Source organism: Octopus bimaculoides, chromosome 21 (assembly GCF_001194135.2).
Source record: "Octopus bimaculoides isolate UCB-OBI-ISO-001 chromosome 21, ASM119413v2, whole genome shotgun sequence".
Taxonomy (NCBI): domain Eukaryota; kingdom Metazoa; phylum Mollusca; class Cephalopoda; order Octopoda; family Octopodidae; genus Octopus; species Octopus bimaculoides.
The window spans coordinates 1,385,601-1,404,001 of record NC_069001.1 but is presented as its reverse complement, the minus strand read 5'-3'; the positions used below and the strand labels follow the sequence as shown (position 1 = coordinate 1,404,001).

The 18,401-nt window shown below is 39.9% G+C and overlaps 1 protein-coding gene across 1 annotated transcript in view; it reads left to right on the top strand.

Moving 5' to 3' along the window:
- Positions 1–18,401, top strand: part of LOC106880280 (E3 ubiquitin-protein ligase listerin) — a 32,636-nt gene that overhangs the window by 1,748 nt on the left and 12,487 nt on the right. Inside the window, exons 2-23 of the mRNA XM_014930152.2 lie at positions 264–467; positions 935–1,033; positions 1,476–1,706; positions 1,857–1,909; positions 3,095–3,275; positions 4,447–4,620; positions 5,276–5,466; positions 5,957–6,098; positions 6,982–7,755; positions 8,208–8,448; positions 8,845–8,996; positions 9,617–9,698; positions 10,345–10,501; positions 11,250–11,391; positions 11,715–11,999; positions 12,357–12,466; positions 12,938–13,021; positions 13,993–14,150; positions 14,666–14,810; positions 15,163–15,304; positions 16,180–16,384; positions 16,650–16,884. Coding sequence (XP_014785638.1) covers positions 264–467; positions 935–1,033; positions 1,476–1,706; positions 1,857–1,909; positions 3,095–3,275; positions 4,447–4,620; positions 5,276–5,466; positions 5,957–6,098; positions 6,982–7,755; positions 8,208–8,448; positions 8,845–8,996; positions 9,617–9,698; positions 10,345–10,501; positions 11,250–11,391; positions 11,715–11,999; positions 12,357–12,466; positions 12,938–13,021; positions 13,993–14,150; positions 14,666–14,810; positions 15,163–15,304; positions 16,180–16,384; positions 16,650–16,884 — 4,187 coding nt within the window. The remainder of the gene's footprint in view (positions 1–263; positions 468–934; positions 1,034–1,475; positions 1,707–1,856; positions 1,910–3,094; positions 3,276–4,446; positions 4,621–5,275; positions 5,467–5,956; positions 6,099–6,981; positions 7,756–8,207; positions 8,449–8,844; positions 8,997–9,616; positions 9,699–10,344; positions 10,502–11,249; positions 11,392–11,714; positions 12,000–12,356; positions 12,467–12,937; positions 13,022–13,992; positions 14,151–14,665; positions 14,811–15,162; positions 15,305–16,179; positions 16,385–16,649; positions 16,885–18,401) is intronic.

Below are 18,401 nucleotides of genomic sequence, written 5' to 3'. Positions count from 1 at the left end.
TATATATATATATATATCTGTGTGTGTTTGCATCAATGTTTGTCCTTCACCATCGCTTGACGACCGGTGTTGGTGTGTTTATGTCGCTGTAAGTTAGTGGTTCAACCAATAGAATAAGTACCGTGCTAAAAAAAAAATTATAAGTCCTGGGGTCAGTTCGTTTGACTAAAAATTCTTCATGCCAGCGCCCCAGCATGGCCACAGATTGAAACAAGTAAAAGAATATGATAGACTGATACTCGTCCTCTTCTGCACCACTGCAGCCTTCAAACAGCAGCCAAGCAGCTCAACTCCTCAGTGAATCTGGAACAACAACTCAAGGTTTCATTGGCTTCGGATCCACCACAGCAGATATGGGTTATGTACCTGTCGTGGATCTGGATCACTCTGCTGATGCGGCCCTCGATGCGGACTTGCGTTTGGTCCTCAGGAAGCTCTCCAAGAAAGACAGCATCACTAAAATCAAGGTAAATCTAATATGTAAAATAGAGATGTGTGTGTGTATGTTTGCTTTTCACGTGATAACGGCTTCACCAATTACTTCCATACTTGTGATGCATGAATAATTCCACTTCGGACAAATAATAGGGTCTTCATTTAATTTTTTTTATTAAAATTAAAGAATATTGATACAACATATTTTGCTTTTTTCTTCCAATATATCAGGAAAAATTTCATTCTCAGGCAATGCCCGGTGCCTCTGCTAGTTTATCTGTATTTCAATGTAGTTCCTGATCTATTTAGTTTGTTTGTGTCTTAATAATCATAGCTGAGGCCACTGCCTTTTTTATCCTTGTGTGTTTCTTAACTCTGTTGTAAGGCACATCAGCTGATAGTGTCTTCTTGTAATGCATTCTGAATTTTAACCAAACTAAGATTACCAAATACTCGTTGTGTTTAGTTTCTGGGTTTTCATTTCTGTTCTTCCTTTCAGGCATTACAAGAGTTCAATGCTTTGATCAAAGACAAGGAATGCAAAGATGCTAAAGCAGTACTTCCATATTGGCCCCGAATCTACTCCAAAATATCAATGGTAACCCATGCTGTTTTTTGTTTTACTTTTTATTTCTGTATTCTTTTGAAGAGGGAGCAGTGAAGATGATTGTTGAAGTGGTGGTGGTGGTGGGGGGTGTCATTCTTTTATGATGGACTCAACACTCAGAGACACAAATTATGAAATATCTAAACTGCAAATCCCAAACAGTTTACAAGAGACTTTTACTAACTGTATTGTGTATTTGTTAATGACAGTAATGTGGTTGTTTGGTGAGTGTTTGTAGGGACTTGCAGTGACTGTATGGTTAATGTAGGGGCCAGGAGTGACTATAATGTTTGTGGTAGTGAAGGTAGATGGCCTGTAGTGAGGGTAGGTGTCTTGGAGTGAGGATAGATGTGTCTCTCTTTTTCTTTTTACCCTCTCCAAGACTGTCTAAACTATTTCCTTCACCCGACTTACCCTTCTTTATTTCTTGTAGGATGACAACCACAGGGTACGTGAAGCTGCCCAGCAGTCCATGGCGGTCTTGGCTGGTTCTTTACACCGGGAGTTGGCACCGCATCTCAAGAAGCTAATGGCAAGCTGGTTGCTTGGTATGTGTGATCCCTATCCAACAGTTGCAACTGCTGCACAACAGGCCTTCAATATTGCATTTCCTGCAGCAAAACAAGCTCAAGCGTTGAGCTTTTGCCAAGAAGCCATATTGGATGTAAGTATTATAAAAATATGTGTATCCTTAAGATTAACTTTTGAACCAGCCATATCCAGCCAAACTATTCTGTCAGTTTAGACTGTATAAACACTCACACACCCTGTGAAGTTTATTAAAAATGTTTTGTTTGTTTTTTCTTTTTCCCAGTTCACAATTGATAATTTACTCAACCAAAAACCTGAAACACTTAGTGACCCTAAGTAAGTAGTCATTTTCTACCTTAATATATCAGGTATCCCCGACTCGGCTTTCTTCCTCGTCCCATCAGCCTTATTGTGTCGCCCACCCCAAGCTTTGCACTAATTCTTTCTATGCACAGCCCTTCCTTCTTTCAATGTCAGGGCCTTGGAACCCTTACCCCTGTTGCTTGTGAATTTCCCACAAAATTTCAAGAGGAACCCCATTAGTGTGACTGTAGGTGCCAGTATGGCTGTGTAGCTAAGAAGCTTGCTTCTTGACCATGTGGTCTAAGGTTCAGTCCTACTGCATGGCACCTTGAGCAAGTGACCAATGCCTTGTGAGCAAATTTGGGAGACAGAAACTGAAAGAAGCCCTTAATTTAGTATTCCAATTTTTTGTAAAGGAAAAAAGGGTTAAAAGCAAAATATTTTGAAAGCTGTGCATTGGAGTTCTCTTGAATTATAGTCATATTAGGACACTAACACCCAAGATAAGGATATTCGTTCGAAAACATTGGTGTACAATAAAAACAGCATTCTAAGCATTTCCAGTTTGTTAGTGACCTAGTGTCACAGTTGCTTTACCACATGATGCATCATCATCATCATTTTACTGTCTCATATTTGCATGGGTCAGATGGAATTCATTGAGGTAGATTTTCTATGACCGGATACCCTTCCTGTCACTAACCCTCACCTGTTTACAAGCTAAGCAATATTTCCCATGGTTGGACAGATTTTCAGAGGAGATTACAAATGAACTATGCTGCCTGTATAACAGTGAGGCTTGTTTACAACTATCACATGATGTCAAGGACACACACACACACACACTAGGTGTTTTCAGTTTTTATCTGCAAAACCCACCCACAAGGCTTTGGTCATCCCAGGGCTATGATACAAGGCACTTGTCCAAGGTGCCATACATTGGGATTGAACTCAAAACCATGTGGCTGAGAAGCAAAATTCTTAACCACACATCCATGCCTGTGTTTAAAAGCCTTTCCTGCACTGATAGGTTTCTTTCATTTTCTGCCTACCAAATCCATTCCCAGGCTATAGTAAAAAGATAAAAAAAAAATATTTGCCCAAAGTGCCATGTAGTTTGACCGAAATGCATACGCACCTCTTGTTAGTCTTTCATTTTTATACTTTTATATGTCTTCTTCCCTACTGTTTTATTATATTTTTTTTGTCTCTCTTCAGAGTGTCGTCTCCAGATGAGTTAACAAACAAATACCACAGAGTCGTTTCTTCATCTCTGTTGTCCATCTGCAAACTTCTGAAAGCATTTACTGATAATTCTAAAAATATATCAAAGGAGAAAATCTCTCAGCTTTTGGAATCTTCAAAATTCTGGAAGTTACCAAAATCGACAGTTAATTCGGTAAGGAATATGTTTTCCAGTGTCCTCAAGAAATTAGGGAGGTAATTCCTGATTTAGAATCAGATCTCAGTCTTGATGTCATTGTTACCATCATCATTAGTAATGTCAGTTTCCCATGCTGGGGTTTGAACAAGTTTGAGTGGGTCCAGTTACCCACAAGACTGCATCAAGCTCCAATGGCAGTTTTGACCAGATTTCTACATCTGGATGCCCTTCCTAATGCCAACCACTCTGAGAGTGTGCTGGGTGCTTTTACATGGCACCTGTAAGATCAGCAAGTAACTTGCAAGAAATAGAACCCTTGACTGAGACAAGGTGTGGTTTTGAGTGAGGTGGTTTTGTGCCACCAGGTGAGAGAGGTTAAAATCCAATAGAGGGACAGAAACAGGTCTCTTGCAGTAGAGGAGATACTACAGTCAGTGAGAGTCAGTGAGGCAATGTTCCAGGGCGTGCTGTTGAAGTACTATACATATATATATATATATATATATATATATATATATATATATATATATATATATATATGGCAATAAGAAAATGGAGGGGATCAAGAGGTGGTATTCATCAACTTTTAGACATATTATGTCTATTTAAAAAAAAAAACAATTATAACAATATACATACATGTATAACATATTGTGCTTTACATATATAAAAATACCATTTTCTTATTGCAATATAAATTAAGGGTAAAACAACTTTTTACCCTCACCCATTTATTACATTCAGTAGTGTAATTGCCATGCAATGAAAAAAACACTGCATTAATAATTGGGTGCTCTACCAGCAGTATATTGGATAGATATAATCCCTTAGTTGGATTCACAGCCTCTAACTCTCTTCGAATTATGTGTGTGTGGGTTTGGTAGATGAAAACTGAAAGAATCCTTTGTTGAAGGATGTGTGTGGCTGTGCTGTCATAGAAGTGATGTCCTTCATTTCCTGTGACAAAAAAAAGTCTGGCCATGGGGGAAATATTACCTTGTTTGGAAACGAGAAGTTGGTGACAGGAAGGGCATCCAGCCATAGGAAATCTGCCTCAGTAAATTCCATCCAACCTATGCAAATAGAGAATAATAGCTGTTAAAACGATGATGATGATGATGCATAGATACAAATTTGTGATTTCTGTTTTCCAAGAACCAAGATCTGTTTCCAATTTCTCTTGCAGATACGCAGCTCATCTTACCTGTTCCTGGCCAGTCTTTGCCAAGTTCTTCCAGATGTTGCTATTGACAATATGAAGAAACTTAGTCCTTGCATTCTACTAAACCTCGATGAGAATGAGGTCGTTGTCAGTGGCTCGGTTTGGGAAGCTGTACTCTCCCTCATCAATATTTCATCAGTAAGTGTCGTCTTCATCATTTATCCTCTCCCCTGTGTCAGTTTCTTTCTCTTCTTTTTGATAAAGAGTATAACCTAAAATGTTTGATCCTCTTCTGTCTCACTGCGTAGCACCTTGGACAAATGTCTTTGACTGCAGAACCAACCAAATGTCTTTGACCCAGAACCAACCAAAAGGCTTGTGAGTGGATTTGGTAGAAAGAAACTGAAAAAGCCTGTCGTGTGTGTGTTTATGTGTGTGTGTATATGTTTGTGTGCATATCTTTATATCTGTAATTCCACCACTTGGCAACCAGTGTTGGTTTGTTTATGTCCCCATGACTGTGGCTTGAGAAAAGAATAGAATAAATATGAAAAATAAATGCTCAGGGTTGATTTGATCAGCTAAACCCTTCAAGGTGCAGTGCTCCAGCATGGCTACAGTCCAGTGACTGAAGCAAGTAAGTGATAGATGTCCCCTTCCATTTATTTTCATTGTACCTATTCTTTGATTGCTATTGATTTTGCTTTATATTTTTGTGCTGTTTTTCTGTGTTTTACTCATCTAACTTCACAGGTTATTTATCTGTCTGTGTGTCTTAGTGTGCGTTTTTATCACACACACACACACATATATATATATATATATATATATAAAACGTAATTCTATTTTCCAGGAATGTTGGCAGTTTGTAAGTGTGCCGAAAGCTGTGTGGCCTAAATTCAGAAATGTGCTGACTGAAGGTTGCCATGGAAACGCTGCAGTTATCAGTCCTAGTATTCTGCCATTACTCAGCAAATTCCCCACAGACTTTAATGGACAATCTCTACAATTCTATGAGCAGTTCTTCTCCTGCTTCAAAACTGGGTTAGTATTGTATGTATATATATGTGTGTGTATGGATTGTATGTGTTTATGCATGTGTCGTGTGCATTTGTGTAATGTGTGTGTGTATATGTCTTAGAAATGTGGTTTTCAACTGTATTTTTTACTACAGTATGCTTTCATGTAAGATAGCTTTTTTTTACAGAAGTGGGGGAATCACACTTAACAAAATGCAATAAGGTGCATAATCTATAACTTATCTATCTATCTATCTGTGTGTGTGTGTGTGTATATATATATATATATATATATATATATATATATATATATGAACTTCTCATCTACATGGCCATTCCTGCACATATGCCTATTTAATATGTATATAATGCTAAAACACCTTGCAGATTGTGATAGTGAAATAGAATAGAAATGAAATTCTTTTGACTGCTGCCTGGTACTTAATGATCTGCATCAGACCCCTCCACCCTTATAACTATTTTGTTATTCTTTTTCCCATTATTGTCCTTTCCAGCATTTGTAAAGACAGTGTCCAGCGGAGTGGTAGTGAGTGTTCAGCCATGGTCACTTCCTTTATGGAATGTGTCCACTACATGGTGAAGATGGACTTGAGAGATGGGGATTTAAACACTTGTCATCGTGTATTCATGGACCAGGTTAGTGCTTTGATATATAATCTAACATTCCGTTTTCACATCCGTTTTTGCTATCTTTCTTTCTGGTGGTCTTTAGTTTATCCCTCTTGTGACCATGGTCGAACATTCTTGCCAAAGTCTCTCCACAATTCGCTATTTTCCATTGCTCCTGGCTACTGCCCCTCACTGAGGTTTGTATCCTCAGAGAACTGATCGATGAATCTTCAAGCAGGTCTTCCTCTGATGTGTCTCCCACAAGCTGGTTCCCACAACAGTAGTTTGTGTATCATTTCCTGCTTACTTCTCCAGCAATGTCCTGCAAATTGTAACCATCTTTGAGCAATTGTAGTTGTTATCTTGAGCAAGTTTCCAGTTAAACTTTCATTTGTTATGCATTGACCCCAGTTTATGTTTCGTACAACCCTAAGCATTTAAGTGTCCAGTTTCTTCTCAACTGCTTGAGTCAGGGTCCATCTCCCTGTTCCATACAACAACAGATCTTCCAAAGCACAATATTTTGATTTTTCTGCAGAGATCTGACTTCCATATCTTTTGTCTATCCTTTTCTCTTTCGTTTAAGCTATATATAACTGTGCGATTGCTAATGAAGCCAAAATAATCTGGGAAACTATGAAAATAGAATTGGGTACCCTGTGTATAAGAAATATGTAAATACTTAATTGTCCTTGTTAGGCAGGATCATTTGCACACTAGAAAATAGTCTTAACAGCATTTCTTCTGGGTTTATAATTCCTCCATGGTTAACTTTGCCTTTCATCCTTTCAGGGTCAATAAAATAAGTACCGGTTATGCACTGGGGTCAATCTAATCGACTTCCTCCCCATGAAATTCCTGGTCTTGTGTCAAGATTCAAAACCATTATATTTCTGTTTTACTGTTGCAGCTTGAACCCTTGTTGTTAGAATCTCTTGTGGAACGGAGAGGAACCCTTTCGAAATCTACCCTTTACAGTCAGCTAGGCACTCTGCTCAGCTCCTTAACTGAACTTCATTCCTCAGGTGCAGAGAACACCTCTGCGAAGGACGCTGACAATGATATCAGCGACAGCATTGCGCACAAATGCTGGGCCAGCGTCACAGGGATCACATTAAAATGTATCGATTCCTTGACCGAAGAAAACTGTTCTTCAAGGAATTATTTACCAGAGAGACTCACTCAACTTGCCGAACTTTTGCTTTACTCAAAGAAATCTCCTACGAACCCATCTGGTAAGGCATCCTCTGTTAAGTTCTCAAGTTCACCAATGTTGGACCTCTCCATTGATGAACGATCCATGTCAACTTCAGTTAGCAGCACTGCATCACTAACCCAATTCCAGGAGCAGTATATATCAAAATTAATCCACAAGGCCTTCTCACTCGTCAATGACAACCTTGAAGAGTGGCGCCTTTACCTTTTTGTCAAATACCTGCGACTCTATCCATCAGAAAGCATCATCAAACAACTTGGTCCTGCGAAAGACAATCACGAGGATGGGAATATCTTCAGGAGTTTTGCCACTGACATGCTTCTAAATTGGCTCCACAAAATGCACCATTCTGAAAAGCAGCAACAACAACGACAAAGTGATGTCTATCTGTTTAATGCCATCTTTATGTTGTTACCATTGTTTAATGATACTGGCCATATTGTCACCTTCTTGGACCACCTGTGCCATGTAAGTTAACTCGTTTTTTCCAGAAAATTCCTTCACATGCACTCACACACTCAACTCATTGCTATCATCTCATTGTTTAGTCTAATGCTTCTGAGCTCCTAGTAATGTCACCTGTTGATGTGGCCTTCATGTGTCTGTGGAGTGCTCAGCTACTTGTATGTTAATTTCATGAGCTGACTGTTCCGTTGATCAGACCAACTGGAACCCTCACCATCATAACCAACGGGGCTGCCAGTTATACCCGCAATATAATTGAATGGTCTTTGTCCACAATGGCAGTGACTAGCAAATCCTGTCAACATTAGAAATTGGTGGAATGAGGTCATAAATCGTCCCTTTTGGTCTTGTGCTCAAGCCATGAGACATTTTTGAGTCCTTGAGAATAATCTGGGGTATGTACCTTCAAAACTATTTTGGTGTTGTCTCTGACATTTTCCCATTTCCTTCAACAGAATCTCAACGGTGACAGACATTTGCTGAAAGTGTTCTTGCTGGAGCTGCTGTCGTCGCGTCGGAAGGTCTCAGCCATATCCAAGTGGCTGGAAACGTCTACTCTTGGTGAGCTGCTGGTGTCCATCACTGAAGACGTGTGTGCCCAGGCTCTTGTGCCACCAGCTGCTGGGGTTGAACTTTCCGATGTTGAGCACAACTGGTCTGTCCTCACTGTGGCTTTGTCATCAAATTCTCAATCAGGTAGGTTGAACCCTTTTGAAACCACTCGGCCGGGTCCTATGATACAAACTTTTTGTTTTACTAAATTCTTCTTCATTATTTTCGAAATTTATTGAAACAAAAAGGCGGCAAGCTGACAAAACCACCAGAATGCGGGGCAGCATTTTATCTGTCTTTATGATCTGAGTTCAAATTCTATCGAGGTTAACTTTACCTTCCATCCTTTCAAGGTCAATAAAATAAAGTACCAGTCATGTACTGGGTGTCGGTATAATCAACTTACGCCCTCCCCCGAACTTGCTGGCCTTGTGCTAAAATATGAAATCAAAATTGAAACAAGATCAGAGTATTTAATTTTGTTATAAAATAATAAGAGGATGCAAAAAATGTTTTAAATTCTTTTTCGTTTTGTTTCAGAACCACTTCTTCAGATGAAATATATTGAAAAGATATTTTTTGTCATTCACTCAACATTGAAGAAGTTAAAACTGTGCAAGGACAACCATAAGACTGACCTCTCGATGCAGTTTGTTGCCAAAGTGTTGGCTAGTTTCTTCCAGGGACTAGAGGTGAGAATTTACCAGCCATGTCAGGCCACAAGGTTCTACCTGTTCTATGTTCAAACTGGCCAGATCCAGCCCCTCACACTTACCCTACAATGTCATTCTTAAAAAATAAACAATAGCACGAGGTGATGCAGGATGGATTCAAAACAATGCAGATGAAAAAAGCATTACATTTGACAGAGTAATGTGAATGCCAAAGGATTAAGCCGGAAGGGTATTGATGATGATGATGAGGGCATCCAGCTATAAAAAAGACTTTTTTTTATGCCTAGTGCTTCTTCTATCCATCTCTTTTGCTGGACTGCTAAGTTATGGGGACATACACAAACCAACACTGGTGTCAAGTGGTAGTGGGGGACAAATATGTACACAATGACACACACACACACACACACACACATATGATGGGCTTCTTTCAGTTTCCATCTATCAAGGTTGTAGCAGAAGACACTTGCCTAAGGTGTCAGGCGATGGGACTGAACCCAGAACCATGTTGTGTTAGGAAGCAAGCTTCTTACCACACAACCACACCTACTATTTATACAATTACAAATTCTGTGATAGTTCCTACTACTGTTGTTGTTGTTGTATGTGATCATTTTTCTGTTCTTTCTTTTTTGCAGGATTGTTCGCTAAGCAACTCTGCTGAAGATTTAATCCTCATTTTGTACAAATTTGTTCTGGAAACTGATTTGACTGTTTCAGGTAAATTCCCTCACATTCTTAAACTATTATCTGTTTTTTTTTTCTTTTGCGGCACTGGTTCACCAACCAGAAGTTGACCTCCCATCCACATGGTTTCAGGTTCAGTCCCACTGCATGGTACTTCAGACAGGTATTTTCTTATATAGACTTGAGCCAACCAGAGCCTTGACAGTGGATTTGGGTGGATGGAAACTGGAAGAAGCTTCTGTGTGTGTGTGTGTGTGTGTGTGTGTGTGTGTCTCCTTGTCTTAACATCATGTAATGGTTTTAACTAAGCATCTCTGTCATACAAGTGGAGTCATTTGAAAACATGTCTGGTCATGGGGAAATATTACCTTAGATGGAAACAGGTGAGGATTGGCAACAGAAAGAGTATCCAGCTGTAGAAAAACCTGCCTCTATGAATTCCATCTGACTCATGCTAACTAGCATGGAAAAAGTGGACCTTAAGAATTTTATATATTTAGATATATATATATATATATATGTGTGTGTATATATGATCATTGTTTAATGTCTGCCTTCCATACTGGCTTGGGCTGGATGTGGTTTGATAGGAGCCAGCCAGGCAGAAGCCTGCACCAGACTTCTGTGTCTGCTTTCTCGCATTAACCGATGTTTGTTATATTTTGTCTTCGTCCCACAGAACACACTCGAAAGGAAGTTCGTCAAGTTTGCATCAATGGGATGCAGACTCTCTACCGTCGCCAGCCTTCAACATCGAAGGGCATCAGCAGGTTTTTCCTCAACATTTTCCAGGCAGTTCGAGACACAGTCATGTACAAAGTGGCCACAACAGAACAGTGAGTCCCTCGTTTAGTAAATTCGTTAACTTTCTAATTGTGTGGCTTCCTCTTTGTAATTGGACCACATAAAAAATGAGGTATGGTGATAATGATGGTGGTGGTAGTGACAACAACGATTATGATGGTGATGACGATGACGACGACGATTAGGATGGTGATGGCAGCAATTAGGAGGAGGAGAATGTTCATAGTAATCATCATCGTTTAACGTCCGCTTTCCATGCTGGCATGGATGATAATTAATATATTAATTTATGGGAAGAAGTTTGCTTCCCCAACCACATTGTTCTGGGTTCTGTCCTGCTGCTTGGCACCTTGGACAAGTGTTTTTACTATAGGTGGGTGATTGAAGCCTTGTGAGTAGATTCGGTTGATGGAGACTAAAAGAAGCCCATCATGTATGTGCGTGCATGCATTGCTGTCTCCTTGCCTTTACATCGTCATCATCATCATCAATAGTTGTAAACAGATGTTGTCATCATGCAAGCAGTGTCCTTCATTTCCTCCAAGACATATCTAATCTTCAGAAAATTATCTTACTTGGAAACAGATGAGGGTAAGCAACAGGAAGGGCATCCAGCCGCAGGATCTGTGCCTCAACAAATTGCATGTGACTCCTGAGAGCAGTGAAAAGCAAACATTAAAATGATGACGACATCTGCTTTTTCTCAACTCCCCCCCCCCCCTCTCCTCTTCTTGTTACATTGACCCTCTCCCATTTTTAATTTTTTCTGCTTCTTTGCAGGTTACAAACTGTCTTTGGAGAAGTGAAGACTTTGTTAAACACAGTGTTTGCAGAAGTAGATGATGGTTTGACCAGTCCATTTTTGATTGAGCACTTTAGTCACCTGTTCACTGTGACAGAACACGTGTTGCCACCAAAACAGGTAAGGATCTCCGTTTCTGTTCAGGTGTTTCGAAATGAGAAACAATTAAGATTGCAAACTAGCAAAATTGGTAGAGCATCAGACAAAATGTCTGGTGCGTTTAATCCAGCTATTCATGTTCTTTTCAAATTCTGTCATTGTCAGCTTTGCCTGTCATCCTTTCTAGGTTGATAAAATAAGATACCAGTCATCTATTGGGGTTGATGTAATAGACTTTCTCTTCCCCCTAAAATTGCTGGCCTTGTGCTGAAATCTGAAACTTTATTTTACTTTTATATTTATTTTATTTTAATTAAAAATTTTTTTTTGTTTTTGTCTTTCAGTTTGAGGAATATCTCATGATAACTGGACAGCTGAGTGCTACTTACTGGGATTGTCAAAGACACAATAAGCCAAACCCTGAGGTCCCACCTGGAGACTTCCCTACTTCCACAGTCTTCACTAGCCTCTTCCATACATCTCTGTTAGATTTCTTGCAAGATGGTCTATCAGAGAATTCTACTGACCACTTGACCAGCTTACTTAACCCACCCCAATTTCTTGATGTCCTTTACAACTTGCTCTGTTCAGTCGCTGTTTCTGAATGTTGGGTCGATACCTACAATACGGTAAAAACTGTCACTTTATTTATATTTTTTGTTTTGCATTCATTTTTATGTCTATTTTTCCATACCGGCTTGGGTTAGACCAGTAATTCTTGACTATTTGTAGTTCAATGCCTCCTTTCATCTAATGCACAGAGCTGGTAGAATCTTTAGAGTCTTGGAAATTATGCTTTTGTTGCATTCTTTCCAGCCCTTAACGTTCTGTGTTCAATTCCTTCTGAGGCCAGCTTGGCTTCTCATCCTTTCAAGATCAATGAAGGACCAGTCAAGTACTGACTAACCCCAACCCCTAAAATTACTGGCCATGTGCCAAAATTTGAAACCATTATTATTATTGTTGTTGTTGTGTTTCTTTTGCAGAATAGTGAACTGAAGAAGTTTGTGACGACATTACACAAGCAGATGACCAAACACCTTGATAACCTGGACGATCAACAGACCGATACATTACTGGACCTTTTCACACAACGGTCAGTGGCTGCTCGCTATCTCACATCTTTTTACTACTACTACTACAACATCTATTTAATATTGCTACTACTACTATAACGACCACTTCATTAGAACTTCTCCATCGTTGCTCGACTCATTAGAAATTGCAACCAAATTTCCTTCACATTCCACTCTCTCCACTTCAAAAGAGGCGGCCTATGTTAGATTATATTCAGATAGGATGGTCATGACTGAAATGCCTTTCGCTACAGATTGTCTACTCAGAGCTGCAATGTTATATTTTTAAGAGATATTTATACAATTATGATGCACTCATTTCCTCCCCACCTCAAACACTGGTTTATGTGTAGAAGCAATTATACATACATGGAAAGTACTTTTGGAATTGTACTTTTGTTCGCTCTAATAATTAATACCAAATATGTATTTATACACACACACACAAACACATATATGACTTTTGATGTCTTCTTTTCCCTCTTTCACAGTGTCTTATCTGATGGCCATTGGCAAGCTATGGGCTTGCAGTTTCTGTTGGAACAAAAATTCCATGAAAAACTCTCCGAAAACAGGTAAATACAAATCAATCTTTAAAAAAAGCATCAAAGATATAAACAATAAGAAATTCTGTTTTCTTTTAAATCTATTTTTTATTATTTACAAAAACATAAAACATATAACTTCCTCCATTAGTGTTATTGGAACTTCTTACTTTTTCAAAAAAAATTCATATCACAGGCACAGGTTTGGTTGTGTGGTAAGAAGTTTGCTTCCTAACCACATGGTTCCAGGTTCAGTCCTGCTGTGTGGTACCTTGGGCAAGGATCTTCAGTCATAGTCTCAGGCTGACCAAAGCCTTGTGGGTGGTTGATTTGGTAGATGGAAACTGAATGAAGCCCATCACATATACATATATCTGTGTGCATGTTTTTGTGTGTGTTTGTCCCGCCCTCACCACTTGACAACTAGTGTTGGTTTGTTTATGTCCCTGTAACTTGGCAGTTTGGTTAAAAGGGACCAATAGTACTAGGCTTAAAACTAAATCCTGGGGTCGAGTTATTCAACTTCTTCAAGGCGGTGCCTCAGCATGGCCACAGTGTTCATACTAGCTAGATCCAGCTTCTCATACCTACCCTACAATGTCATTCTGAAAATAAACAATCACATTATCAGAATCTTGTTGGAACTGCAAGATAATCTTTTCTACTCTAGGCACAAGGCCGGAAGTTTTTTGTTGGGGAGGGAGCCAGTCGATTAGATCGACCCCAGTATGCGACTGGTACTTAATTTCTCAACCCCTGAAAGGATGAAAGGCAAAGTCAACCTCAGTGGAATTTGAACTCAGAACATAAAGACAGGCAAAATACTGCTCAGCATTTCACTGCCTTTGGAACAAAGATAATGTCTGACTAATTCTGAAACAACGGGAATGAATAACCATTGCATTTGGCAAAATAATCTAAAATGCTAAAGGATTAATTTAATTTGTTCCCCTTCAATTATACTTATTTATTTCCATGTTTTTTTTTTTCTACTTTCTAAGAATTGGTTCCTATTTTGAAGAAGAATTCACAGAGAAACACCTGCAGATGTTACGCATGTTGATACAGCACTGCACCTCGTCTGCTTCTTGGAACATTACACAAGTCCTCGTCACAAAGCTGCTCTCGTTACCCAGTGACAACCTCTTCTCTCTCAGCTGTAAGTAAACCCTCTCTCTCGCTTTCTTTGTAACCTTTTAGCCCCAGGTCAACCCAGAACTGAGAATACACTCGTGATCAAAGCTATTCCAGTCATGACCATCCCATCTCATTTTCAGGCAATGACTTCTCATAGAGGCTTCCTCATCAGCTTGTTACACATTTGTACTTGTTTAACCCCAGGTCAGCCACTACTGAGTACAGTTATTGATCAAAGCTGTTCCAGCCATGACCATCTCCTTTTGTTTTCAGGCAATGACTTCCCATTGCCTCTCTTGTCAGCTTGGTTTTTGTTGTTATTTAACCCCAGGCCAGTTTAAACCACTCAGACCAGTGATCAAAAGTATTCCACCCTTGCCTACCTCATCTTTTCCCTAAACACAATACTTGCAGGATTACATCATCTATGGTGTCTTTCCTTGGTTAAGGCATTATCAGCATCATCATAGTATAAAATTAGGATATGTCTTTGATAAATTGTAATGTTCTCTCTCTCTCTCCTTTTTCACCTTCAAGGTGCTGTAGGTCTACTGCCCCTTATCACCATGGCAACAGGTAAATGGAAGTTCCACGAAGACCCTGACAAGCAGTCGATCTTCATTGACCTCTTAAATACTCTGAGTGAATGGCGTCACTCTGGGGACCATTTCCTTTTCCACATGTAAGTACGTGATGTATGTTATGGTGGTTCTTGTCTCCTCACTGGGGATGACTTTCTCTTTTATTTGTAAGGTTTACTGTGCTAATAGTTGTTGTTGCAATCAATTCACCCACCTCACCTCCACTTCTCACCCTGCTAACACCTGTCCACCAGACATCCATGTCCTTTTCCCCTCCCCAAAACAAATGCATTGAGTCCCTAAATCCCCTTCACCCACTATACTCACGTTTAGTCCCTCTGTGTGTGTGTGTGTGTGTGGACAAGCATGGCTGTGTGGTTTGGAACTTTGTTTCTCGACCACATCGTCTCTGGTTTCCAATCAGTAATCTCAAGTTATTTGTTTTGATTACAGCAACATCACCTCAGCATCTCCTCATGCTGTTCATTTTAATGTGGAGGTGATGAACTTCCTCAAGCTGATGTGGTCACAGCTGTCAGTCCTCGACAATGACCAGTGTGATTTCATTCTCTGCAGTGCTGTTTCATGGCTTCAGGTAAGATGTGACCTTTCGTTACATGCTGGCAGTCAGCTGCATTTTTTAGTGTTCAGTCACTGTGTGGAACCTTGGTCAAATATCTTTTGGCTTGAGCCCCAGGCTGACCATTGCCTTGTGAGAGAGTTTTGCAGATGAAGACAGCGAGAAGCCCATTGTGTGTGTGTCTCATGTTTCAATCATTAGACTGTGGCCATGCTGGAGCACTGCCTTGAAGAATGTTAGTCAAAGGAATCAACCTCAGTACTTTTTTTTTAAGCCTGATACTTATTCTATCGGTCAATTTTGCTGAACTGCTAAGTTACAGGGGGTCATAAATACACCAGCATACATACAGCATGGAAAGTGGACGTTAAAACGATGATGATGATGATCTTATTTTTTGATTTTGTTTGTCATTCGACTGTGGCCATACTGGAGCATCGCCTTGAAGGGTTTTAATCAAATGAATCAACCCAAGGACGTTGGTCCCTTTTGCTGAAATGCTGTTGCAGAGGACACTAGTTGTCGAGCAGTGGGTGGGGAACACACATGCACACAGAAGCCTGTCATATGAATGTGAGTTTGTCCCCTATCACTGCTTGACAATGGTGTTGGTGTATTTATGTCCCCCATGACTTAGCAGTTCAACAAATAAATCTTGGCATTGATTTGTTTGACTAATATTCTTCAAGGCAGTGCTCCAGCATGGCTGCAGTCACTGGCTTTCCATGCAGTTTCTATTGAATTCACTCACAAAGCATTGGCCAGCCTGGGGCTATAGAGGACCCTTGCCCCCAAGGTACTGCACAACAGGGCTGAACCTGAACCGAATATCTACCTAATTGCATACCTGTCTCCGTACCTTCCTATCTTAATTTATTTCTTGTTCCCAGAGCGCCAGTGAGACGAAATGCCTGAGTGGCTCACCTGTACAGGTGCAACTATTTATGGTAGGAATATGTGAGCTGCTCTACAAGATGGCTGCCAGCCTGCAAGACTCACACACCAACATCCCTGACAATGTCATCTCGGAATGGAATGAATTCTTCAGTGAAGCCGTTTACGCTCTCGTTATTCCACTCTACATCCAAACAGCAGGTGGGTCTCTTCTTTTTCTATTCTTCAAGCTATTTATGGCTTTTGTGAGTTTTTCCATGAGTAACCTTTAAAGCACCTATTGGGAGATTTATATTGATTAATTTTTTTGTTATTTACTGTGTACACAAACATGAAAACCCATTGTATAGTCCGTTGTTTTGTTTTTTAATGTTATTGTATGTTCTTTTATGTTTGTATATATTAGCCCTTGTGGCCAATAAAAGAAACCATTATTATTATTATTATTATTTCTCTATCACTCCAGAAAGTGTATTGTCATCAGAGAAGGATTCTGACGTACAACACCCTGTTGTTGCTTGGCTAGGGCAGGTTCTAACCCACTGCCCACAAGACCGACTATTAAACACACCTCTGAAGGAAACCAGCTCTACCAGTCTGTCGTCCAGCGAGAAGCTGGAAACCATTCTTGACCAGTTCTGCCCAATGCTCTTATCGAAACTCTACGCTGTCCAAATAACAGCCTACCATGTCCTTGACAAGTAAGTGAAAAGGAATCTGATACCTCCTCTTCATTATATCATTTTAAATTTATTATTTTTGTCCTAATTTCACAGTAATTGTAGCCATGCAACAGGAACCAGGTCCACCATCTCTTCTCACATCCCTTAACCGTCGTCCCCTAGCATAAAGCCCTATCCCTCTGTTATGACGTGGGTGTACACGTCTGGTGTAAAATGGTATTAGACAAATAGTTGGTTGTGGTTATCTAAAAATAACCTATTGTAGAAATACTTAACATAGAACGCACTCCGTACGACTTGAGCGTGGGTACGATACCCTGTATTACTGTTAAACCAATACAGTTGAACTAACACCATCAGCTCCTCCCCATCCGACAGTTCACTCAGTACTTATTTATTGTAATCGGTTAGTCCACCTTCAGTCACGTGGGGGTGTTCAGGATTCTCCCATAACACCCTTTGGGTTTCATACTCCTGTAAACTGTATGGTGCCCGTACTAGTGCCAGGGTCACAGTAAAAAGGACCCTGTACATGCTATAATGGGTTGCTGCTAGGAAGGGCACCCAACCATAGAAATGATGCTATAATAGACAGGGGAGCACAACATGATCCTTACCCCCATTAGATCCTGTTTTAACCACCCAACCCATGCCAGCATGGGAAACAAACATTAAACGAGGATGAGGAATAGAATGAATTACAGGGTTACTGATTAAAATCCTATTATAGTTTTAGGAATTGTATAAAAAAAAACAGTTGTTGAAATATTTTGTGTATTGTACAAGTATAACCAAATTTTTGCTCCTGGACTTTAACCAAACCTTATGTGGACCCCTAAAAGTCATATGGACCCCGATTGAGAACCTCTGCCCTATATAGTCACTTGACTTGCCTGTTAGAAATAGCAGCTAGATTTTCTTTAGATTACATCCTACTGTCTTAAAAATACAAAAGGAAGGACATGCAACACTGGATGGGCATGGGTGGAATTTGGAATCTCTATGCTAATAGAACCCACGACGAAGCTCACCAAGACATGAACAATAGCTAAGTCATTCCTATTTTTCATATATTATCCCTTCTGATGCGCTCCCCTTCCACCACCCCACTTCGTTTTCTCTAACTATACATTTATGTCTTGAATTCATGATTATTTATGTATTTTTTCTCTATCTCACGCGATCTATCGTCTTCGCCTCTACTTGTCAAAGTTTTGCTCCTTAGCCCAAACCTGACTGAAATTTGTCTCTAACCCCCTTTAAAAATTACGATTTTTAACTCTCATTTCTGTTACCGATTTAAACATTTAATCTCACGTTTAAACACTGTTGTGTTTCTTTCAACTTTTTTTCTAAAAACCTAACGAATTTGACCAGCATGATGTACTGCTGCCGGTTCTCCCTCTCCCTCTCCCTCTCCCTCCCTATTGTATTCGATCTCTCTCTCTCTCTCTCTCTCTGAATCACCACTTCTTCCACCATTTCCTCTTTGACTCGCGTGCAAACACAAACATAACCAGCTCGCTTTCCAACTC